The following is a 24786-nucleotide window of genomic DNA, read 5'->3' on the forward strand; positions in this document are numbered from 1 at the left end:
ATGTGGTTTGCATAAGTGTTTAGAAGTTTGGATGCTTTTCCCAGCTACTTGACCCTTTTGAGCTGGTTGCAACCCTTATGTGATTCCACAGAAGCCAGCAGATTGTGACACCAAGGTTAATTTTGGCTCTCTAATCTGTAAAACTGGGCTGAAGATACCATGAGAACAGGCTTTTTTGTGAGGCTACTGGCATTTTGTTCTGATCTTGGCTATAACTACTACCAGCCCAGTTGCTGTCATAGCATCTTGGCATGAGCAATCCCAGGGTAGGCAGAAGCCAGAAATCAAAAACCATCACAATTTGCCATTTCTTTCCCCTAGGAGCTGATTAGGACACGTTGTTATCCCTGAGCATACAGAAGAAAAGGCAGAGGTTGTGCCCAATGATAACTTTCTGGATTTTGCCAAATAGGTTTGACAGATTCCTCCACTCGAGGCGCATCAGTAAACAATGTATCTCACTTACCTGTCTTTGAAGAAAAATGTTTCTCCTCTAATTTGTGCGACTCCATCAAACACAATGTCATGTTTGCACAGCTCTGGAGTGACAGGTCCAAGGGTAGGACGTGGGCCTGGTCCTGGCCCTGGCCCTGGTCCGGGTTCGACATCGGTGGATACTTCTGTAATGGTGAACAGAGATAGCCCGTTACACTGAAAGGCAGTGCTGGGTGGGTAGCACATGAAGTCACATAATTTATAGAAGGGGAATGATTTTGAGGTGGTGCTCAAAGGGGGAAAAAACTTCTAATATTAAAAGTCTAATAAAGAATGGTGGTTGCAAGTTATGAAGATGAATGTAGAGCAATTTGTACGTGGCCTCTGTGTCTTTATCGCTAATCAAAATGTGTTCTTTAGAACATGCTCTTTGCCATCAGGTTTATTTTATTTTGTTCTATTTTTTTGGCTGTTAAGAGGCATTTGACTTTTTCTTAGACATCAGGCTGGTTTACTTCACTAAACACAATGTGCATATAGTGGGTTTGAGGTGATAGAAATGGAAGAAATTTTTTTTTTTTTCCAAACAATTGTATTATATAGAAAGCCATTTGTGTAAGGGTTATTTCAGTTACAAAGAAGCATGAAAGATAGTTTTGTCTCGGTTTTTGAGGTGTGACTTGAGAAAATTGGGTTAAATTCTGAACTCTCTCAGTGATATGGTGTGCAAGCTTAGGAAATTCACTTAACCCTGCCCATGTCTCAATTCCCAGTCTTAATTAAAGCACCTAAGAACAAGAGGGGAAAAAAAAAAGAAAAGATTTATATCAGATTTTTGATAAAAAGGTCTCTTGTGGTAATCATTTTGGTGTATTCTTATCATTTCTAAAGTCTTAAATACTGTAGGATGTAGTCACAATTAGGAAGATATCTCAGTAGAAAAGGGTGAAGTACAGAAAGAGAAACGGTATGGATTTTCCTAGGCTGCTTAATTGACTAGTGTATTTTTGCCTTCAGAAGGTGGAAAATATATAAATGGAAGGAACTTTAATCATAATTATTCCTTTGCATTTTACTAAGTGTGTCTGTGGAGAAAGTAATGAATTTTAAAGATGTACCAGCATAAAAACACTTTCTTCTCCAGGAGCTTGCCAAATACGTTTATATACAGCTATCATCTTCCACACATTATCTGCAAATGTTATCGTGCCTGTACAACCTGAATAGTGGGAAGTCAATGGGAACTCTTTTCCAGCTGGGATGGGAAGCAAACCCCTTCCCCTCCTACAGACAGTTGCAATCTGGGAAGCTCAGGGTGATGTAGACAAAACCACCCTCATCGGATATTTCAGGCTAGAGAAAAGCACAATGTTTCATTGTCCTAGTAGAGGCAAGAGGAACTGGAATCTACAAGTTGGGTGTATTTATCAGGGGAGCTTTGAGAGTAGTTCAGTAAATTTGGTGACTCGTTATCCTTAAACTGTGATACTTGCTTGGAGTAGGAGCCCTGGTAATAACGTGAAACAACAGGATGTCCGTGGCATTTGTGATACTGGGCAGTATGAAATCCCCTGCAAGTTCTGAGTCCCCAAACTCAACCTGCGCTGCATGCTCTTCTGCTGAATTCTGCTGATGAGGAAGGCCTTACCGTATAGCTCCTGGATCCCCTTAATGTCGTCCTGAGAAAGTCGGAAGTTCTTGGTGTAGGTGTAGATGGGGGCCATGAGAGCTCCTGGGTCCTCGGAGTGCTCCAGTCCCATAGCATGGCCAAATTCATGTGCAGCGACCAAGAAGAGGCTGTATCCTGAGTAACAGCGAGTTAGTATCAGCTGCTTTGTGTCAAAAATGTACCGCACAGGTTAGTCATGGCCTTATTTTCCTTGCTATCCAGGAAAATCTCCTAATCATAAACACAGTAATTAGTAATTACAGCCTCTAATTATGTATGTCATAGATACGTTGAGAAATATTCCAGTGGAGAGTCTAAAACCTCTGCTGTAGCTGATGTTTGCTACAGCCTCACTTGTGACTTTGTCTTAGTACCGTGAAAAAAGGAAGTGTATCAAATCATAGATTTTTCTTTAAGCACAGAAGAATTAAACTTGCAATCTAGATCTCAAATCTTTTTCTATCCTGAAATGGTACTGAAATGTTTAACAGGTCTGTATGCCTCTGTCTCTGAACAAAGCCTGAATCAGCACTGTTGTACCAAATGCTAAGTTAAATATCTTTTATCATAGGATTGCTTTTAATCAATTATGTCCAAACAGTCTCTGAAATATGGCATTTATTTTCCTCCTAAAGGAGAAAGGGAAAATATTCAGAAGCCTGAACCTAGCACTTGTCTGTAGATGAGTAAAATGCCTTTTGCTTTATTTGATTTTATCCATGTTACAAATAAAGGCAAATATTAATGAAAATAACTTTAAATACTGGTATTCACCATACAGACATAACATAAAGTTCCCTCCTTTTTTCTCTTTTTTAAACATTTTTCTTCATCTCTAGCAATATCTGTCACAAGTGTGTTCATTTTTTACATTTAGCTTTTGTTTGTAGTTTGTCCAATGTCATTCTCGTTCTTGCGTAACTAGAGAAGTACTATAGTCCTTGTGGAGTTTGGATTTGGAGGGAAAAATTGGTCATGAAAGAAACACTTTTACAATTATTTAAAAAAAAATGGGTTTGGTTATATTTTGGAAATATACTTCCACTGCAGTTTTAGGGAAACTTAATGTTTCAGGCAGATGAGCCCTGGGATGACTCGTTAAGGTTTTTCTCCCATTTGAATGTAGGAGTTTCGCTCAGATACTGGGTGGGGGAGAAGTATCATAGAAAGGAGTGATAGGTATGAGAATGAAATTGTCAGGAGTGTGGTGCCATCAGCGTGCTGTTTCCATTGCATGGCTCTGACAAGCGGAGTTACCTTGATCCGGACAGAAGCCCCACTTGCGGTCGTCGTCGTAGCTGCTGGTGGAAGCGCACCACAGCTTGCCGTCGTTGCGACCTGCGCTAGTACAGGAGTCGTACTTGTTCCCAAGGAAGATGAAGGGGAATACACAAGGGGCTCCCTCTGAATTTCCACCAACTGTTGACATGGCTGTGGAAAATGGTAGTAAAACACATTGAGAAGGGAATCCCTTTTGTAGGATTAAGCTGATGCATCTTCTCCTAAGCTACACGTGAAAAAGCGAAAGAAAATTTGCAATCCTCTTAACTAACGAGTATGATCAAAACTAATATTGAAGAACAAAATCCTTTGACACAGAAAAGAGGGCTAGCAATGTCTATTGCAATGAACTTGCCTTTAGTTTTGGTGGCAAAGAGAACAAGCCCTGGACCCAGGTGCACAGCTTAGAGAAAGAAGCAGTTAGTGGTGTTTTGTGGAAGAGAACTGCACAGCGAGTACTTCTGTGGGGTCACTTTGATAATGCCTTTTCTCATGATGCTTTAAAGTGTCTCAGGAAGGTTAGTGGTAGGTTTAGTGTCAGGAAGGTTAAAGGGCTACTGAGTATCAACTGGTTGGTAGTTGTCAAAGGACCTGGGAGTATTGGTTGGTAGTCAGCTGAATATGAGCCAGCAGTGTGCTCAGGTGGCCAAGAAGGCCAACAGCATCCTGGCTTGTATAAGAAATAGTGTGGCCAGCACGGCTAGGGAAGTGATTGTCCCCCTGTACTCGGCTCTGGTGAGGCCGCACCTCGAGTACTGTGTTCAGTTTTGGCCCCTCACTACAAGAAGGACATGGAGGTGCTCGAGAGAGTCCAGAGAAGGGCAACGAAGCTGGTGAGGGGTCTGGAGAACAAGTCTTAGGAGGAGCGGCTGAGGGAGCTGGGTTTGTTTAGCCTGGAGAAGAGGAGGCTCAGGGGCGACCTTATCGCTCTCTACAGGTACCTTAAAGGAGGCTGTAGAGAGGTGGGGGTTGGTCTATTCTCCCACGTGCCTGGTGACAGGATGAGGGGGAATGAGCTAAAGTTGTGCCAGGGGAGGTTTAGGTTGGATATTAGGAAGAACTTCTTTACCGAAAGGGTTGTTAGGCACTGGAATGGGCTGCCCAGGGAAGTGGTTGAGTCACCGTCCCTGGAGGTCTTTAAAAGATGTTTAGATGTAGAGCTTAGTGATATGGTTTAGTGGAGGACTTGTTAGTGTTAGGTCAGAGGTTGGACTAGATGATCTTGGAGGTCTCTTCCAACCTAGATGATTCTGTGATTCTGTCCCACTTGAAGTACAAGCTTTCAAGGAAAAAAGTGTCCTGAAGAGTAGTCAAAATGTCATAAATTCCTAATAAACTGAGGAAATGCTGTATGTTGACAGCAGGGTACAGTTTGAAAGCATATGATTTCAAACATTCTCTCATGGAATAGTTATAAAATGGGGGTGGCTGTTTTTCTTTTCTTTTGACAATACTAATGCAAAAAGTTGCAAGACTTTCTGCAACTGCTTTCTCAGCTGTATAGTATATGGCAGTAATATATAGGAAATATACTTGTGTATGTGCACATACAAATATTTTCTAGAGGGAGGAGCTTAAAACTAAACCAAAAATTACATGTTCAAGTAGGTATCACAAAAAATATGAAAAGAATATCAAATTCATTTAATTAATTAAATAGGAAAACTACCTAGAAATTACAATTACATAGGAATTACTTAGGAATTATAATTCCTTTCAAATTATGGTCTGTCTTCTTAGAAGGTACAGAAGAGCAGCACAAAGATAAAGCTGGTTGTCTCCCTGATTATTTATTATTACTTAGTGATAATTATTAATTAATAAATCAGAAAATAATGAGCACAGCTGCCTTAAGCAATAACCTTTTATACTAGGGGAAAAAAAACTTAAACCATTTTATTGTTCCAGTAATAGAGACTCTATTATCTAGGAGTTCTGCTGTATTGATTCCAGATATATTGGTTCTTCTGCTTGTTGGACCATTCTTTAGATTTCTACCTTCCTAACTATGTAGCAAGTTATATTGAATTTGATCCTTTATATTTCTATTTTTTAAATCATCTGTAAGGTAAAATTAAAGGGTTAAACCTGGATGTCAGAACTAGCAGGAAACCAAACACTGATACAAATCCACATTTGAAATGGCTAGGCTATTTTCAGAAGACTTGAAATACAGGGTGCATCTGTGTGCTCTCAGCTGGCCTTTGTGCCAGCGGTGGGCTGAAGTTTATGGTCTGTCATGCATGAACCGTAGCTGTGCCTTGCCTCTGGTAAAAGGCTGAGATTTTAGAACTGCAGCAGCTAAATAGCTATGACTATAGCCTATATCCTAAATTGAACACCTGCCAAGCTATAAATTATTTTTGTTCTTCTATGTAATAAAATTCACGTTTCAAAATATCAAAAATTGTGAAGAAAGCAGATATTTATTTCCCTGGGTAAACCATTTCCCTTAGTTTTCCTGAGCTGCTAAGAAGATCTGTCAGCTGGAGCTTACCGTACTAAACAGGATTACCTTTTTTTCCAATGTAAATGTGAAGTGTTAGTTATTGACAGGTATAAGCTAAAATATCAGTCATGCTTTCTTCTGTCATGTGAGACTTCTCTTCCAGGGCCATTAACAAATTGTAGTCTACTCAATTAACATTTATCCCTATGGTTCAAGGACTTCCGTGTATCCCTTGTAAGTCTGGTGTAGTACTGTATGCTACGTGCAGTATCCTTTAAATAGATTGCTTGTCTTAGTTACTTCCTTGGCCACCAATGGGGAAACTGTGCTTTACTCATTGACCTTTACATGCTCTGGTGTATGTGTTTAAAAAAAAAAAAAAAAAAGGGCAAAACAAAAAAACCCTTCAATTTTCATTACTTAAACCAATGACAAATGAGACTGTTACACAAACGACGTTTCCCTTACCAGTCTCTGGACAGAATCCATATTTCTTATCTCTATCATAGTCTTCAGTGGTTCCACACCATCGGTATCCATCTGTCCTGCCTTCTGTTGTACACTGGTCATAGGACTGGCCTTGAAATTTAAAGGGAAATTTGCACGGTTGTCCATCGCCGTTGCCACCCATCGTAAAAAGTGCTGTTGGGAAACCAAAAGGGGAAAATGTCAATGCCCAATGCTTGATATCCACAGGGAATCATAATGCGCCAGTGGTGACGTGTGAAGGTCTTGACTGTGATTAGTTATGCGTTGTGTGCAGTGCTTTTCACTTAAAACCTCTATTTTACACCAAAAAGGAAATGCTTTGACAAGAAGACAAGGGCTGTGCAGTCTCTCAAGTAGGGGAATGAAGAGCACAAAGGAACGCCTTGCTATAACTGAACTGGGAATGAAGAAAATCTAAGCTGCTGGAATGTTAGCTAGGATAGTAAACATCGTACAGAACCATGGACAGGCTAGACTGGTTTTCCTAACTGTCATGTGCTTAAGTTTTCTGCTTCTTTAAGATGCTGGCTTATGGCAGAGTTAGCCAGATGATATATCCTGGAGGCATTTCCCGTAGGCTTTGCTTCTCACTTCCAGAGTCTGTGCAGCTGGGCTCAGGCACTCCCTAGATAAGCAAGACAGGAAGAACACGAGTCCTGTGACCAAGCTGAACGCTGGGGGCTCCTCCTGCCTTTTGCCTTGTCAGGGGTCCCCAGTGTAGCTGAAGCAGCCATAGGTCTTCTAGGGGCTGTTTATTGTTTGTGCACATACACAGACAGGTCCCGAGGGCTCACCCTTGAGAATCACAATTCTCTCATGTGGGTGAAGAAGGATAGGTTAGACTGAGCCAAGAGTTCTGGGACCTGTTTTGGAATTTTAGTAAATTCTCTGGAATATCCAGTGGAAGACAGATATAATCTTGTATTTTTTTATTTTTTTTTAAAAAAAAGGAAGTCCAAATGGAATTATGCGAAAATGCAGATGTCTCAGAGCATCTGACGTCTTTTGAATCTGCCTGTTTCTTCTCCTGGCCACTTCTCCAAGAATCCTCAGTGTCTGTGAGTGCCGCATGCTGGTGGGAGGAAGCCCTCAGGGCAACAAAATGGGTCAGGCCCTGCACTGAACTGAAACCAAAAAAAATCCTCCATACAGCCATATGCTAATTCTCCTTGAGATTTAAGAACAGCACCCTGAAAAGAAACAACTCTGTGTGAATTCCCAGTATAAAGAACACAAAACGTGGCCTTCTTAAGATGCCCAGGGGGTCACCTCTCTCTCATTCCCCCAGTTTAAATCCAAAGCTAAAACCCAAACACATATGCAGGAAGGCTTGCTAATTTGTTTATAACTTTGCTGTTATCGTTTCTGATGACCAAAAAGCTCTTGTAGCCCCAGTGCCTTTGTGTAGGTTTTGAGCGTTTTTGTCTTTGCTTAGTCTGATGCACTGCTGGGAAGAGACATTGTTTATGAACATGCTTCACTTTTTAGAGTAGGGATAAATAAAAAGTCAAGACCTTTCCTGGCTGAAGGGCAACTGAGAATGGTTCTGATGATGGGATATTGTGACATGAGTGATTGATTCATTTTGCCTTTTCCACTTAAATCAGTAATTGGCCACTGCATCAGGGGCATGAACCAGTAGGTTACTGAAATAAGTTCCAGTCCCAGTACGGAGAGGACTTGGACCCTGCAGGCCTGGCTCACACGGGTGAGTTTGCAATTCTGGTCCTGCCAAGCTCTGTATCCTGCATCCTTCACGTGGAAGCAGCCACAGAGGTCTGGTCTCTAGGCAAAAGGTGCTATCGATGTAACTGCAACACACACTGTGTCTTCCCCAAAGAACAAGCTGCAAATGTTTGTATTTTTCTTGTATTCTGTTACAAGCTAGGGAACATACTAACTAGGATTGTGTTTATACTGATTGGAAAAATGCATTTTTTTTTTAAATGATAGATTTGGAAAGCAAAATTAAGCTGAGTTGTTTAGATGACTCATTTACCACATGAGCTGCTTCCAGCTCGAGACCTGGCATGCTCTGTATTTTAATGGCTTATTTTTTTTAGAACTGGTTTAAACATGGCTCAGTTGCAGAGACCATATAGAAAGTCAGTCTCGTACTGCTTTGCAAGGAGTCCTTCTGAGTCACAGTCAGAAGACAACTTTTAATTATGCTTGAGGTAACGTCATGTGATGGTAACCTCAGTGGTTTAAGATTGCAAAGACACCCCCCTGCTCCCCGATTAACTGGAAGAGGCTTTGCTTTAATGTAAACGAAAATTAAGGAGATGAGATCAGTTTCCCCCAAAACATTACAAAAGGTTTAGTGACGTGTAAGATCTTAAAAGGGCCTGACTCTTGTTCTGCATCATGCCAAGTTCAACTATTTAAGAATTAGTAAAGTTCTACAGCCGTGACAGCAGATTCAGACTGGACACTGCTAATCCATGAGCTGCACTGGTGGTTCTTCCCAGAAAAATCAGCCTCCTGTGATGCAAGGAAACCTCAGGCTGGAAGGCTGCTCAAAACCCAGTGGCACAGACCCAAGGTGGAGGTAGCTGCAGCTCTGTGAGGTGAGGGCTCTGCCTGGGAGAGCAGGCAAGCAGCAGTGCCAGCCTGCGAGATCGGTGTCCAGTGCAAGGGAGGTATTTGGGCTGCAGGGCTTGCAGAGGAAACATCTTTTTCTGTTCCTCCTATTCAGGACACTGCCTGGGTTTCTGAGTTGGTCTGACACAGCCTACTGCCTTGAATCAAGATCTTGGTGTGAAAAATTGCAGAACAGGGAAAACCAAGCTGGGTTAAACCCCAGCCACCTCTCTGTGATGTGTGACCAGCTGGTTAGGGTGGGTGTCTTTCCTTGATGGTGGAGGTCGTGGAGTTAGGCAGTTAGCAGCGATGGTAGGTGTCGGAGGACTGCCTGGTGCAGTACCACAGCCCTAAGGAAAATGTTTCCAAATGTGCAGTGTGGCATATTGGGAAGAACTGAAACTAACTTTGGTGAATTAACAGGCGGAGGAACAAACACTGACAACTAGGAATGTTGCCCCCAACGCAGGCTATATGATGTAAATCCTTCCCTATCTGAATTTATTAGCAGGGGTTAGCAAATGGAGTCTTGGAATAATGAGTGAACAATGCTGCTCTGAATTTAATAAGAAACATCTGTGGATAACTGCTCAAGGATCTTGCAAAACAATTACATCAGAAACAAAAGGCTGAAACCCTTCTGTTCCGTTTCAGAAACCTTGACACAAGCATTTCCAGGAACACCAATTTCTTGAACCAACTCTTACTGAGAGTGCTTCACTGCTCACATTTTCTGTCTCATATGGTTCTAGGATTTTACAAAGGTATCAGTCATGGCATGTGAATGTCTGTTTGTCCAGCAACCTATAATCTGGGCTTCATTCCTACAATATCTGAGGAATGAAGATACAATTTCATGCGTTTTAAAAGAATAAACCCACTTTTGCGCTTTTCCAGCTGGAAGGATTAACTATGAGAGGGAAGAGTTGAGGAAATGTGGGGAACAAAGGAGATGACAAAGTTTGAGGAAAGAATGATTCTGTGGTTGTGTGCGTGCATGCAGTTTACTCAAGTAAATGTTAGGCTAAGGAGGCTAGTTCTGAAAGGGGTGTAGCTAATTATATATATATATTTTGATTAACTGAAATCTGTTAAAAGTTCATACCCCTGCTTGTTTACCTGCTATAGTCATAAATAGTTGTTATCTAGAGCTGGGATCTACCATGGTGTGACACATAATGAGCAATTAGGTTTTTGGAAATTAAAAAAAATACTTTTTTTTTTTTTTTAAATCATAGTAGGGCTAGAAGACTGATTATATTCCACAACAGATTTTCTTTGCAAACTGCTGCCATGCTAATACAGAAAAACTTACATTGGAAAGCGTACAATCCTGAAACCGAACTTGAGAAATTCCCCATCTGTTTAGTGTTTGGCTACAACACTAAACCAGAGATAGCAAAGAACTTCTGAAGACAGGGTATGCAAACTTTTTCTACACGTGCATATTTGTGATCTGTAAAAAAATGTGTACTTAACTGACACATGCATATTAACACACATGTTTCTACAGTATTTGCTGAGGCTTCCTGGGATGTGTCAGGCTGTGCTTGTGCATTCTTGCCCTGGCAAAACCCTGACCATGTCTCGTTTTGATATCTTTGCATTTTAAGCATCACTAACTTTCTTTAAGCAATCTGCATTCTCTTTCCCCCTACTTCATGTAACCGTAATATTATAAATAAGTTTAGCGCTGTTATTCCAACCAGGATTATCACGAGTCTAACAGAAGTTCCACTGTTCTCTGTTTTGATGTCTTTCATAGCTCTGCTATTACTTGCTATGCCCTAGCAGTAGCAGGCAGGAGTTCGAGTGATGCTGTGGGACCATTGCTAAGGACGTCAGGTAACAGGAGTGATGAAACACTGTCTGCTGCAAAAAGCTGGTAGCAACTGGTTGTGTACAAAGGGCAAAAATGGATGTGGGAAACTGCAGTATGGGGAGTGTACAGGAATGCAGGTGCCAGCACTTGAGCCGGCAATCAGGAGATGGCACAAATGGTTAAAAGCCCCTTCACTTCTCTGCTCTTCTCTCTTCTGATAAGTCAGCACTGCAGCTACAGCCAGTTATACTTCATTGCTTCTGTAAAGTTTCCTTGCTGTGTGCTATACAGAAGATCAAATTAATGCTTGCACAGTAATGAATTAGCAGAAATCTTATATCCAGTAGGTTCATCAAGAGTTTCAAGTGTATGAATACACTCCTAATGCTTAGCAGGAAACACGTTATCATATAATTTCATTTTAAAGATAATGATATTATGTGTATTTTATATAAAGTTATGTCTGCGTGACAGCACTATACAAATTGTCTAATCTGCAAATGTTTCCTAAAAGTCCAATTACAAAATAAATTGCTTGTAAAGCCAAGGATTCTGTTCAGATTTCAAAAAGCTAGAAATTCAGTATGATTTTAGCAGTCTTAGACCCACTTTTGTACAGATGCTGATACAGAGGTAGGATTTCTGAAATACAGTGTTCCTGTACCTAAAGTGAGCGACTGGAGCTGCTTCATGGGTAAGAGTCCTAAGGCAGGTGTTGAAACAAAACCCTAAACTCAAAACCTGAGTGCTCTCCTAGCTAGCAATTTGCAGTGCGCCAATTTATTAATGACTTCTTACCAGCATTGACATCCACTTGCAATTCAATCATTTTCATTTTGAAAAGCAGTAAAAGGACATTTAAAGGGTTGTTGTGACACTAACAGTGTCATGTTGCACAAAGAGGGCTCCCAGACTCAGGTGGCAGGGGCTAGCAGTTGCTAAAACTGGTCACTTGGTACATGAGGTTACAGAGACTTGGCTTAATGGGGTTCCTCCTGAACTGTCAGGCTTTTTCAGTTGCTGCTCTTGAAGGAGATGCCATTACAATTGTTAGTGGAATGGCTTGTGATCTGGGGAGAGATTTCAGTCCTTTAGTGTGCTTTATGTCTGGATTTGGCCCTATCCTTATTCTAAAATGTGGTTGGTTGTTCCCAGGTTGTGAAACTGAACCTTTGTACCCCTGATGTATAAGGGGGGCCTGTGTGCTTCAGGCATGTCTTCAGTGTGTCCTTGTTTTGAAGGAAACGAGTGGGCCTTGGGTCACTGTCAGTTACAAATTCTTCTACGCTGAGGAATTCTTTAGGGAGTGTTAAAGTGGAGATATTAAAGACCAATAAATCTAAATCTACCAGAAAGGAACTGGAAAAAGTACAGAGAGAAGGGATAGACAAAACAAGGACCAACCTATCAGGGAGCAAAACATTTGAAGACAAACTTCTACTTACACTCATGGGGACAAAAGCCATATTTGCCATCTGCATCAAAGTCTTTTGTTGTGGAACACCAGAGGAACCCATCGCTACGTCCTGCGTCTGTGCAGCTGTTGTATTCCTTACCATTGAACCAGAAGGGAAATTTGCAGTATTCACCATCTGCGTTTCCGTACTTCACTCTAACCACTGCAAAGAGAACAGATGCAATGGGGAAATTAGTCACCAACCAATATCAAAATTAGTCTCTGGACCCGTTTTTCTTTCCCTCATTATTTTTTTTTTCTGGAGAATACTGATACAGAAGTGTAGTATGGATTTCTGCTTTGAAATTCTGTATGCTGTTAGTCTCTCTATTGGCAAGATGATCATAGCTGAAATAATAACCGGTAATTTTGAGAGAATTACATAGATATTACTCATGGTGAAGTGTTAGAATGAACAGGCCTTAAAATCAGCCCAGAAAAATATATATGTTGTTACTATGGCAATGCGAACTTATAAACATGCTGTTAATACATTTAGTAATTTAGTCTCTTTGGTAATGTGGTCTAAAGTGTTCAGTATAGTTTGAAAGGTTCCAGTTGAGCATGAGCTTGACTATGCCTTGTGCCTCATAAACCGCTTTGGTATTTGCAATTTGACTTGAACGAGATCTGCTGCGCTGGGGGATGTGGTGGTAATGCAGGCACACCCAGGTCCCGGGTTTTATTTCCATTTGTCACACGTAAACACTTTTCTTAAGACTGCAGTACTGGTGCTCTAGCATACGTTACTGTACAAATAACTTGCTTATCTGTTGCACTTCTAGGAGCAGTAGCTACTTAAGCAGTATATCCACTGATACAGAAAACAGTTTCCTCCTGTTCGTTGTTGTTCTGAGGCAGGAATCCAGTCCAGTTACTATAGACACCAGTTGAGGTTCTGCTAAAGTTAAAAGAAAGCCAAACAGAAGGAATTTGACTATTTTGGTATTAAAGTTCAATTATTTTTTTCGGTGGGAGGACAGCTGAGAAAACTAGATTTTGAAATGAAAGGTAAACATGAATTTTCATTCTTATTCTAAGATTTCCGATTTATTTTACACTAAGAGAATTATAATTAGTAATATATGATTGTGGTGAAGTTTAGGCAGAATAAAACAGGTTCCAAACTACTAATCCTTGGTCTTGTTTGTCTAGGTCAGGTGATGGTCTCTGGACTTCAGTTGCTTCATTGTAAAAGGCTATAGGCAATTGCCTGCTAAGGACTCTAGGAGTTGTTCTTAATCCACTCTGCATGAGGGATTTATATTTCATTTGTTTATGACAAATACCATGAGTATATACATTCTTATTCAGGTAGATGGTTCCATTTTTAAAGAATGGAGCCACAGTTTAAGTCATCATAAAGGGGAGGTCAGCAGAAAAGCACTGGATAGTCTGCCTCTTACAAGTGAACAAGGTATTGCCACCTGTGCACTGAAGCACTCAAAATCACAGTCCTGGCTTTGTAATTTTCCCACCCTTCGTTACGGTTAGGCAGCATCAGGCCTGTTATTAATTCAGTTTTTTCAAGGGGTAATGGTAGAGGAACAGAAAGGAACAGAAAGGGAAATCCTACAAAACAGTCAGGAATTACATAAGCATTTTGTAGAGAACAATTTAAATTGCATGAATTAATTTTCATTTGTAGGAATACTTTCCCCTAACATTTATTGACACGTCAGTGAAAACATTTTAGTGCAGTGCCTGAAGCAGCACTAAAGCAGAGCAGTCAGCAGACCATACATTCTGAAGCATTTAAGTTTGGTACCTTGCCCCTCTCCAAGCGTCCACAGTTCATCATCATCAAAATGGGAGTCTCCTCCAATTCCTGGCCCCGGTGCGAAGGCATGAGCCAGGAGACCGTCTTTGCCATCAAACGGATAGCCATCGCCATGTTCTGCAGGAGAAAGCAGACAAAAAAAGCAATTTCTGATGACCTCAACTCTGTCAGAGTGTATACACAAACGATGATTATAATATGAACTTTTCCATCCAAGATAGCAGCAGAATATTCTACTGAGTGGTATGGGCTGGGCTGGCAAGACTGAACCGGAAGAGTGGAAGCCAGTTCTTACGGAGAACATTAAGTGACACTCCTGCGGTTGTCAGAGCTGTTGTTTTATATATCACAAGTATTGTGGAAGGGACTCAAAGACCGAGAAGAGCAGTGAAATGTAGTACATTGAATGTACGACTGCATGCACACTGTTATTTCTCAATGGAGACTAGTAGGAGCTGTAAAATAAACATTGTGAACGAGAGAGATTTTTCGGAGGATTTGTTTTGGTCCCCAGCACAGACTTAAAAGTAAAGGCAGACCTCTTATTGCAGGTTGCTTTTGTCTCCTACGCCTCAGACTGCTGTGCTTTTTTCTTTGCACAAGATACTGACTATTTAAGCAGGAAAGCAAATCATCTGCATGTTTCTTAGCAGTGAGCGTCTGGAAAGCTAGCTCCTATTCAGCGCCCTGCTTCCTCTGAATGAGCCTATCCCGCTTCCACATCAACCACTCCGAGACTCGGGCTGCTCACAGGGCAACAACGTTTTAAGTAGCTCTCCTGTAATTGCACTGTAGGCTTTTCTTGGAAGTACACCGCATGTGGGTAAGGCAGGCTGGCAAGGGCATAACCCTGGTATTCATAGCTTTCCCACCGCAGTGACCTGTGCTTCAAAGCTGGCTGCCAGCATCTCCAGTTGCATCATTTCAGGCCTTTTGGTCTGATGGCTTGCCATTTAGCAGAAGCCCTCAATACACAGGCCTGATTCTCTGCTCTATTACACTGATTTCATGCTGCTGTCAGCCTCTTAATACTAGTTCAGTTCATTCATTTCAGTAGGCTAGTGTGTCAGTTGTCCAGGGAGTGAGATTTTGACATGAATTTAGATACTTCACTCCCATGCTTTGCTTGAAAATGAACAACGTTGGGGATGTCCCAACTCCTGTGAATCTGTAGGCAGTAAGGTGATAAGAATGAATGAATGTGGGAGAAATTCTCCCACTATTTCTGAGCTGAGTATAATCAGCAAGTACTGAAATCAGCAGGAACACTTCTGCTTTTGTAAGACTTCTTTCTTGTGAACCAAGCCAGCCTGGATGAGGATCTGAAGTTTTGGGTTCTGTACAGAATCTCTGAAGCTTTTGAGGTCAACTCATCAGTAGCTAAAGTAAAGAAAACCAGCTTGAAATGGAGGCTTTTACAAAGAGCTCACTTATTCTTTGAACTGTTCACTTCACTTCCCAAGTCTACCTCCCAAGTGACTGGCTGTACAAGTATCTTCATTAGTATTAAAAATTCTATGACTGTCTGTAAGAAGCTAAAATGCCTCAGGTATACACTGAACAGTTATGTATGCTCTTTCAGAGGAAACCAAAAATAATTGAGAAGGCATGTACAACTAAAATGAATCAAGTTGCTCATCAGCTGAGCAAAAACCAGAATTTAGCTTAAGATCCATGTTTTGAAATTTTTCAAGACCAAAGAATTTGTTGAAAGTCTTCAGTTTGCTATGCTAAAGAACAGAGACCAGCTATGGAGTTAAAATTGAAAGGCTCAAATCCGTTTTTAAGGTCCCATACGTTAGGACCTCTGCCACTACTACTGGAAAACTGAGCATGGAGCTACAAATGAAGGCTACGATGGCATTTCATTCTCTTCTGTGGCGGGATGCCAGCTCACACCATCTGAAGATCTGTACCAATATTTCCCATTTCTATTTCTGATTTGTAAATTTAAAAATAAAATGTTGCCCCTAGCAATTCTCTTTTGGAAAGATAAATATAGAATAAGGATATTGTATAAATATTTTTCTCTGACTCTCATATATAAAAGAAAAAAAGTGAAATTAGATCCTAGCCTGTGTAAGCCAAGTGCAAACTAGGACAAGGTTTGCCAGAAAGGCTCATGGGTACTACTTATTGAGGGTAAGTCATTCCAATACTAAGGATTAATGAAAGGAACAAAACCAAAAACATATGGAAAAACAGAAAAATATACCCCATCGGCCAAAATTAATCATAATGTCTGCTTCTCCATCGTGTATTCGGTTAAATCTCAGCGGTGTGACATCACTCCAGACTTGAAAGGCTCGGGCGAAGGCATCATCTACTGTCTCGGGATCCAAATCCGGGGTATAGCCTATAATCCTTCGAGGTAAAAGGAAGAGTTAAGAAACACACAAGCCTCCTCCCAGTATTTGTTGCTTACTGATCTTAATGCTGAACAGACTTAGAAACGGGTTAAGAGGTAACACTGCTCCATGTGAGGTCCGGACTTCATGCTGCTTCAGAGGCGTGTTTAGATGTGGCACTTACTATTTATTTTCCTTTGGAATCGACACAGCACCATGAATTATTTAGCCAGAGGCTGTGAAAGTTGCGTGGCATTGGCCGTGCACAAAATATTCAGGGTTTTGCATCAGTGCTGGGGTGCTGGCAAGACAACACCTCGTGTTCTTTCATTTGGTTAGATGTGAGACTTACATTTTTGTGACCTACTTAATGAGCTCGCAGGTCATGCTCTCACTTTAGACATGAACATACCAGCGCATCCCTGATTCATAAGATTTAGCTGCCAGAAAAAAAGCTCAATATAATTCTGAAAGTCTCAAGACTGGATTGTTTTTTCTCTAGTAACAAGAAAAAAGCAGCCCTTCTCCCTCACCTTTGTAGCTAGCTATGTATTGTTTTATGCCAAGTGAATATTAAGTCTCCACCAGTACATTGGTTACACTGGTGGTAGGAAGCACGAGGTTAAAGCATGTGGGATAAAGTCCTACACCTGACTTAAAAAAAGGGAAAACTCATAAATATGTTTTTTTTTTTTTTTTTAATATATATGTGCTGATTGGACTTATTAGTGCCTTGTATTACAGCCAGCTAACATCTGTGTAAAGAAAAGTTTCTAACCCTTTGCTGCTGTTGTGTGTAAGGGATGAAACTACTTTATGCGTAGGGATAACATTATCAGAAGAAGCATAGCAGCCATACGGAGCTGTGAGAGCTGCCACAGGTTTTTTTAAGCATTCATTAGGTGGTCACAGAATGCAGGATATGTTGAATCGTGACTCGTGAGGCAGCAGCACGCCAGGTCACGCACCTAAGACAAATTTGCTGTTCGTTCTCTCCTGCCAAAGGTTCTGTCCTGGACCACTTGAGCCAATGGGATGTTTTTATTATGGACTTCAGTAAGAGCTATATTGGTCCATAACCCTCTAGGGCAAGAGTTAAAAATGAAAATATGCCGAACCTATTGCAATAGGTTTGCTTTAAATCATTTCACCTGACCTCTAACTGCTGCTCACATCTATGTGCTTGGTCTGTGAGGCAATTTTGAGGCTGCTTAGATCCCCAAACAACTGTGTGATGGCACAGCCTTCTTTCATTGGGGCTGAAATCCCTTGCATTTGCCATAGTACAAGGTATGGAAACAGCGGATTAATTAAGCGTGGTGCTTTGCCAGGCTGTGGCAGTTGCCTGCATCTTAGCAATTAGAAATTTCTGTGTTCATAAACGGGCATTTTTAAACTCTTAGAAATAATGCACATAGTGGACACACTATTTTAATACTATATTGCCTAAGTTTTAATGCTATATTGCCTAGGTTTTCCTGTTCCTCATGTTGTTAGATCATCTGTTTAATAACAAAAGATCTTAATTTTAAATTTAGGTAGCAGCGTTTGCTCCCTTTGTCGTCTCCTACTTTTTTCTCATTGGTTGGCTACTGAAGGTGAATTTCACTTCATTGGGTTCGTGATTGTTTACTACTGTAAGCTGATAAACAAACAATGCTTGTTTTATTTTAAAGTTTATTTGAAGATCTCAATTTTTATGGCTGCTGAATGCGGAGGACTTTGTCCTCCTCCATGTCCTCTGCAGTCTGTAAGTCCTGCGGTCCCACCGAGCAGATGGGCAGGTAAGGTACTGCTGCTCTAGATCCCGTAGGATGCTTGCAGCAGAGCAGAGAAAACCAAAATCTCTTTAGTCCCAACCAGAACCATAAAACTGAGCTTTAGATGATTATTCCTTAACCTTTACAATTAGAAATTTCAATGTTTGCTCAAGCATCTAGGAGTTATCCAAACACAAGGAGATCATAATTCAAGGAATCCTCTGTAGGCTGCTAAACAACTCCCCCGCTTTGAAGTGCCTTGTTTGATCGCGTCTTAAAAGTGCTCTGGTTACGTATGAGCAACACCCCGCATCATCAGGCAGTACCTGTATGTTATGTGGTTCTTTTCCCATTTTGGCTTTCTTGGAAAGAAGTTGTAATTGGCCACATCTGGGTTACCACAGCGGGGTTTCTTCATTGTCTCAATTGTATTTTGATCCAAGTCTCCTGTTTCGGGCAGCCCAAAAAATTTCTGCATTTTCTTCAAGGTATCTTTCAGTACAAATAAATTGCAGTTGTCTTTTGGGCATCCGTAGTACTTATTCAGGTATTGCTTGAAGGGGGAAAAAAATAGGCACAGAACAAAGACTTTAAGATTCATAAAAGTGATAGGTAATCATTACAAATAAATACTGTGATTCCATGTTAGCTTTCCATCAGTAATTTGCAAGTTTTCTTTTCAAAATTACTATTAGTAACTGAGAGACCAGCAGAATCGCCTTAATTGACACAAACCATCCTTGATCACACAACATTGCTAATTAAGCAATCATTTTCACTTTTAGCTATCACCTTTACTTAATGAATTGCTTTATTAACAAGTAGAGCATAGAGCTTTAATGTAAAACTACAAAGTAAAAATGAGTTTATCTTTTTTTGGTTTCTTTATGATGTATAAATCTGCTTACAGTTTTAGATTTGGTGTATTTTTTTTTTCTGGAAGACTGTGGATTATTGAGAAACTTGTCAAGTTAAGGTATCAATGCAATCACACAAATGAGAGCACATTAATTGAAAAGGAAAAAACCAACATTGTTTATTCAAACCACGTAGAGCTATTTGAAAGTTGTGTATGTTTGGTTTTGAGTCAGCCATTGCAAAGACCTGAGGAAGAAAGGCTTTTGTAACATCTCAGTTGCCTGGACACAGTGGCCAAACAATATCTGCGTGCTTTAAAGACCATCGAGTGCTCCAGCAGATCTTGGCTAGGCTGGGCCTTCTGGTGCATCTGTGATGACAGATGACAACATTTTCTCTCCTTAGAAAACGGTAGTCATAAAGCATCAAAAAGGCAGCACAAGTCCATTATTTTGATCTCTTCTCCAAAATAACATCCACCCAAGTCTTCCCTAGTTCCCATTTTGATTGGCAATCACCTGATTTAGTCACCTAATTAGGAGATGTAGCTCAGTTAAAAAAAAAAAAGAAAGAAATGATGCAAAGAGCAGGTGAGGCATCAGTTCATGCCTTTGAACCTCTGGAGGCACTTTGCAGACACACCGCTGTGGTTCCACTGTGGTTAAATCTGCCTCCTGTGATCTGCTGCCCCATCCCAGAGGGGCGGGGGGTCAGTCTGTTCCCTGGTAGCAGTTACAGTTAAGCAGCCTTATTTTTCAAATATGTGCTGATAAACCATGTATTTACATTAAACTAAACTGGAGATAGGCAGCTGTGGCCCTGAGTATCCATACGTGTTCCCCATCTTCCATGCAGTACACAAGTGAGCTCACACAAACAATTTAGGGTTTAGTAGTTTTTTCTCCTTAAATTCAGCGTTGACTGCCAGAATAACTGAACTTCTTCAGGCAGGGACCAACCCTGCAGGAATGTCTGGCAGCCTCTAGCACGTGGTGAAAGCTGCCATGAAAACATTGCCATTCCAAGTAACAGCGTGACCCCTCACACGAAGCAAACAAGAAAATTTCCACTTATATCTCCAGCAACTGTGTAAAATCCTTAATCAGCTCTATTCCTAACTGGAGAATAACAGATATGGCCAAACAACAGACTGCTGGCTGCTTAGAGGTGTTGGATTCAGCATTGGGATCCAAACTGAATTTGTAAAAACCTCTAGTTTAAGCTGCTGCCTTAGCTCGGACTGTTAGAAAGGCCAGCTCAGTCACGTTGTTCAGAATAGGTACAGCTTTAGATAGTTGAATGCACATCCTCACTGAAGAGTAGATAAATGGATTCAGGTGAAGATGCTAGTTTGGGAGCATCCCGAATAATAATTGCCTACTACCATCTAATAATTTTCATTCATAGAGTCCAAACAGTTTGACAAACAATCTGGCGTTGTAGGCTTTATCCAACAGAGTGAACTTTCCCATTCTCTTCTATGTGCACAGAGACTTCAGGAATTGCAGGCTGCAGTTTGGGGTTGCTATACTCTGTGCCTAGCTCTAAAGGGAGTGCTACAGCCATGTCCAATGGCAGGTGTTCCCAAACTGGTGTGAGGGCCTCCCACACTGGTGCTGAGCGAGGCACAGAGCTCAGGGATGCTGTGGCTGGTGATGCTGCTAGACAGAAAGGTTGCCAGTAAAACTGTTTGTAGGAGAGGAAGAAGCATCCTTCAGGTACTGTACCCAACATATTAACTACAAATCCAAGGCAGGAAAGAAACCCAAATAGATAAGGTAAAGGTGTATTTTCCAAAACTTTATCTGAAATATCATAGGGAATTATTTTTAACCAAGAAATCCAAGAAACTTGACAGAATGACAGCACATGTGAATCCTTGTGATGTGAATTATTTCCAAGGGAATCCTTACTTTACGTCGTTAATTAATTGACTGAATTTCACCCAGAAGATGGGGGGGGTAAGACCTCTACATCAGCAAAACATAGGAAAGGATATTTGATGACTGCAGTTGGTCAGGACATGGATTTTACCAACCTTTTCGTTAAGTCCTGGAGTACCTCATTCTATCCTGCCTAGGAAATGGCTCAGAGTTTACTCAGAAAAAGGATTTAATCAAGATATTACACCATTTCCTTCAGGACATCCTCTAGCCACCTCCTGACTAAGCACAGACTATGCTTAGTCTTTATGATTTTTATAACGACGTCTTCTGATGTGGTATTTCTCCATTGGGGGCTGCAGCACTGGCAAGTAATGGTTTCACCATTGCTGCCAGTAAGTCTCTGTCTGCTCAGAGTTAGTGGGGCCTAGTGACCTTATGCGCAATGCACCAAGAACATGATCAAACAGACCCATTTAGAGCATCTGCTCCTATCCTGATTGTAACGTAGTTTTGATAGTTTTTTGTCTTATGCTTCTGTTTGTATCTGCCTATGATGTACCGTGACATAGCACAGACTGTACATCAGAACTGAAGTTTACTGAAGAAACAGGATGCTGCTCTTGCCATTTTAGGTTTGCAAGCATGGTATAGAATGAAAAAAATAGAAAATGAGGCATGATAAAGAATTGTATTTGGTAGGATTCTAAATAACAAGCTAACCCCCTCTCAGTTTTTCCTAAAATGGAGATTTTAGTGAAGATGAGAAATGAACATAACCAGCTGTTCTATGAGGAGAGAATCCTGAAGGAAATGTAGTGTCTGTGTAAACCACATCTTGGCCTAGGCTGCAAAATTCAGTTTCCCCAGAGTCAGCAGGGAGCTGTGGTGATCAGGAATTTTGATCCAGCCCATTAATGAAACGGGGTCCAGCTGCAACATAGCAATTTGTGTCCTGATGCTGAGTGCTGGGGCTGTGCGGGTGGAGGGGGTGAGAGAAAGGCAGCCAGTGAGCTTTACCCAGGGACACTACCAGAAAGACAAAGAAGAACTGCAGTGTTAAAGCAGCTTGTAATTTTCCTCTGAGTACACATAATAAATAGGTTGTTTGAAAGAAACAGAGATGAGGGGAGATGTGGATTGCTGTTATTGAATAAAAGCCTGACTGTGTCTAAGAACATAGATTATTTCAGGGTGGTTAAATTACCATTAGACATGTCTGACCCCACTCTCCTCTACCACACGTGCTGCCCCCCATCCTCGGCTGCCATGCTGCCAAGACAAAAGCCTGGGTGAATGTGTTTAGTTACAGGCTGAGGAGTGCCCCTTTTGGGGCTGTTTTGTCTGTTTTTCCAAAACTTTCCACGGCAGCCCCCATCTGGAAAGTCTCTCTATCCTCCCCCAGACCTTCTTTAACCTGGCAAGCTTTCCCAGGATGCACACCAGCTCCTCAAGAAAAGTGACCAACGTTCAAGCCTCTATATACTAAAATAAGGAGAATTTATCTCAATCTTCCTTAATATTGAATTGTTGCTGAAGAAGAGAGATATCTATAATTTACATGCTAAAATAAGGTTAATCCATCTCAATCTCCCCTTAAATGGACTTTCCCATAATGTCACTTTTATGAAGGTCCACAGGGCTAAAATCAGGTTAGAATAAAATGCTGTAGAGTTATAGCTATAATTTGCTAATGTCACTTTCAAAAATCCACATTCTTTTTTTTTTTTTTTTGTTCCAGATTGAATTGGAAAAGACTATTTCTTTAAATGTCTGAGTTTTTTTGTTTTTTGAAGTCAGAAGCAGTCATGATGGCTTCTGAAACTCGAGCCAGCTTTCAATTGTAATTGTCCCTTAAAGCTGTTTATGCAATGCACAGCAAACAATCTGAAAGCAGAGTCCTGAGAGCTGGATGATGCATGCATTAAGCCCAGGTTTACATAAGTGAGTCGCAACAGCCCTCCATTCTGTTTGATTTAAGTCAAAAATCAGACATTTCTATTTGCTCTTTTCCCTTCTTACCCTTGGAATCTGTTGATTACAGCCGTGATGATTTAATGACATTATTTTGTACATTCTATGTTCAGACTTAAGGAAAAAAAAAAGACTTTCTTTGCTGTCTTTAAAATTTTTAAGAGAGGAAACATTATTTGGCTCTAGTTTTCCCTTCTGAAAGCTGATATCTTTGCTCGCTAGCAAGCGCTTCCAGAGACTCTAGAGAGAGAATGCTGCAGTCATTTCCTAGCCCCAGCTGAAAGAAGAAAGAAACATCTGCTTATGAAACAACAATATAAATCTGAAGCAAAGATGAAACCAACACTTACCACTGCTAGTTCTTTGTCTGTTTTTGGAGTGCTGTCTCCCGGAAACTTAATGATTGGTGACGGTGCAGCTAAAGTTTTGTTAAAAAGATACACTTGGATTAATAGGACTTTAAAAACGAAGCCAAAGACAATGTGAGTCTTCATTCTGCCTAAACTTGTGCTATGCTCTTTGGAAAAAGCTTTTTCCCGACTGGCTGTCAGTTACTTTAGCTGCACAGTACACCAGTTGCTTATCTGCACATCTTAACTCTCTGCACCGTTTTCTCTTTTGCTTGCTCTAGCAATTCCTTTGTATGTTTAAAACATCCAGATGCGCAGTCTCAAGCTACCACAAGAGGAAGTCTGAAAACTAGTGGAAACATGAGAAAAGGCAGTTACCAGATGTGATTGCTGTGATTTTAAGGTAGCAACAGGCAGATACTTATTACTCCTGAAAGAGGCACATTTTTTCCTCATTTGCATGTATGAGAGCAGTTAGTAATGCCAGAGAGCAGCAAAAGGCGAGACCATACTTCATATTGAAGTGTCCAATGTAAACCTTAAATTTAAAAAAAAGACGACACTAAACATTATTTTCCTGCCTAAGTATTTGCATTATTTTTAGCCTATTTTCTTGCCACAGACATCACAACCTGCCTTAGCCATATATGTGGTTACGCTCCTACCCTTCAGTAACCGCTTGGATCACGTACTTCGAGGCAGCCCCTGCATGGAGCGGTGCGAGGCTTCTCGTTCCCCTCCTGCTGCACAAACCCCAGGTCTGTGTGCGTGGGGCTCACTGGCACGGGGCACCGGCATCGCTCTCTCCCTGCTCGGTGCAGAACGTGGGTGCTGAGCTCTGGGTGAGACTCTTGGGGCTGGATTGGTGCGGTGTTTGTAGACAGCTCGAGGCTTTGCCACCATGTGCATGGCAGGTAACCTTTGACTCTCTGTGGGGTAAGAGAGAATCAGGCAATTTCTGCAATTAGAAATTGTGCTCAACAGCCGGTGTCGGGAGAATTGTGCAAAATTCAGGGCTTGTGCCGTGAGTTTGGTCCCTTGGTGCAGCTGCCTTCATCTGAAATTTTGGTGCAAGTATTGCCATTGTCATGGCTAAGCTTCTTACTCCGTCCTTCATGATATCGCCAGAATGGAGGTGTTATTACAAGCTAAATGTTATTTTAGCTGAATATCCTCAGTCCTAGGGGCTTTCCTCGTGACTTTTTAAGATGGGAGGCTGGCAATTCTGCATGAATGCAAACTGTGTTCTGGGCAGCCAACTGGCACAGAACAGTTCCTATTAAACGGAAGTCAAGCCACCAGGGTTCCTCTGAGCCCTATGTCAGCAAGGCTGCGGCACCTTTCCCCTGAATGTTGCTAAACGAAATGTATCTGGATACGACGATCTCTACCAAGTAGGGCTCTTAATGAAAAGGAAATATTTTGCTGGCGTTCGGTTATGTATTAGTAATACTTTGAGATTTGATATTGACAGTTCTTCGACTTAACTAATACCAAGATGTTCTGCCAGCTGCAGCCCATCACCTGCAAACCAAATGATCAGTTTCAAGCTGGGGGCCAGGCAGTTCAGGGAGAAGCATTCCCAGGAGCTGCTGCTGCCCATGCAGTTCTGGTGAAAAGCAGGCACTGCAGTTGTATGTACAGCCACT

The 24786-nt window shown here is 41.2% G+C and overlaps 1 protein-coding gene across 1 annotated transcript in view; it reads right to left on the reverse strand.

Moving 5' to 3' along the window:
* MMP2 (matrix metallopeptidase 2) overlaps positions 1–23464 on the reverse strand; it is a 35841-nt gene extending 12377 nt beyond the window's left edge. Inside the window, exons 1-9 of the mRNA XM_080553026.1 lie at positions 23138–23464; positions 18399–18625; positions 16180–16328; positions 13953–14081; positions 12174–12347; positions 6303–6476; positions 3362–3535; positions 2084–2239; positions 467–620 (exon numbers count right to left, since the gene is read on the reverse strand). Coding sequence (XP_080409152.1) covers positions 467–620; positions 2084–2239; positions 3362–3535; positions 6303–6476; positions 12174–12347; positions 13953–14081; positions 16180–16328; positions 18399–18625; positions 23138–23281 — 1481 coding nt within the window. The 5' untranslated portion in view covers positions 23282–23464. The remainder of the gene's footprint in view (positions 1–466; positions 621–2083; positions 2240–3361; positions 3536–6302; positions 6477–12173; positions 12348–13952; positions 14082–16179; positions 16329–18398; positions 18626–23137) is intronic.
* Positions 23465–24786: the final 1322 nt, after the last annotated feature.

The sequence above is a fragment of the Anser brachyrhynchus genome (genome assembly GCF_964034855.1).
Source record: "Anser brachyrhynchus genome assembly, chromosome: 12".
Taxonomy (NCBI): Eukaryota; Metazoa; Chordata; class Aves; order Anseriformes; family Anatidae; genus Anser; species Anser brachyrhynchus.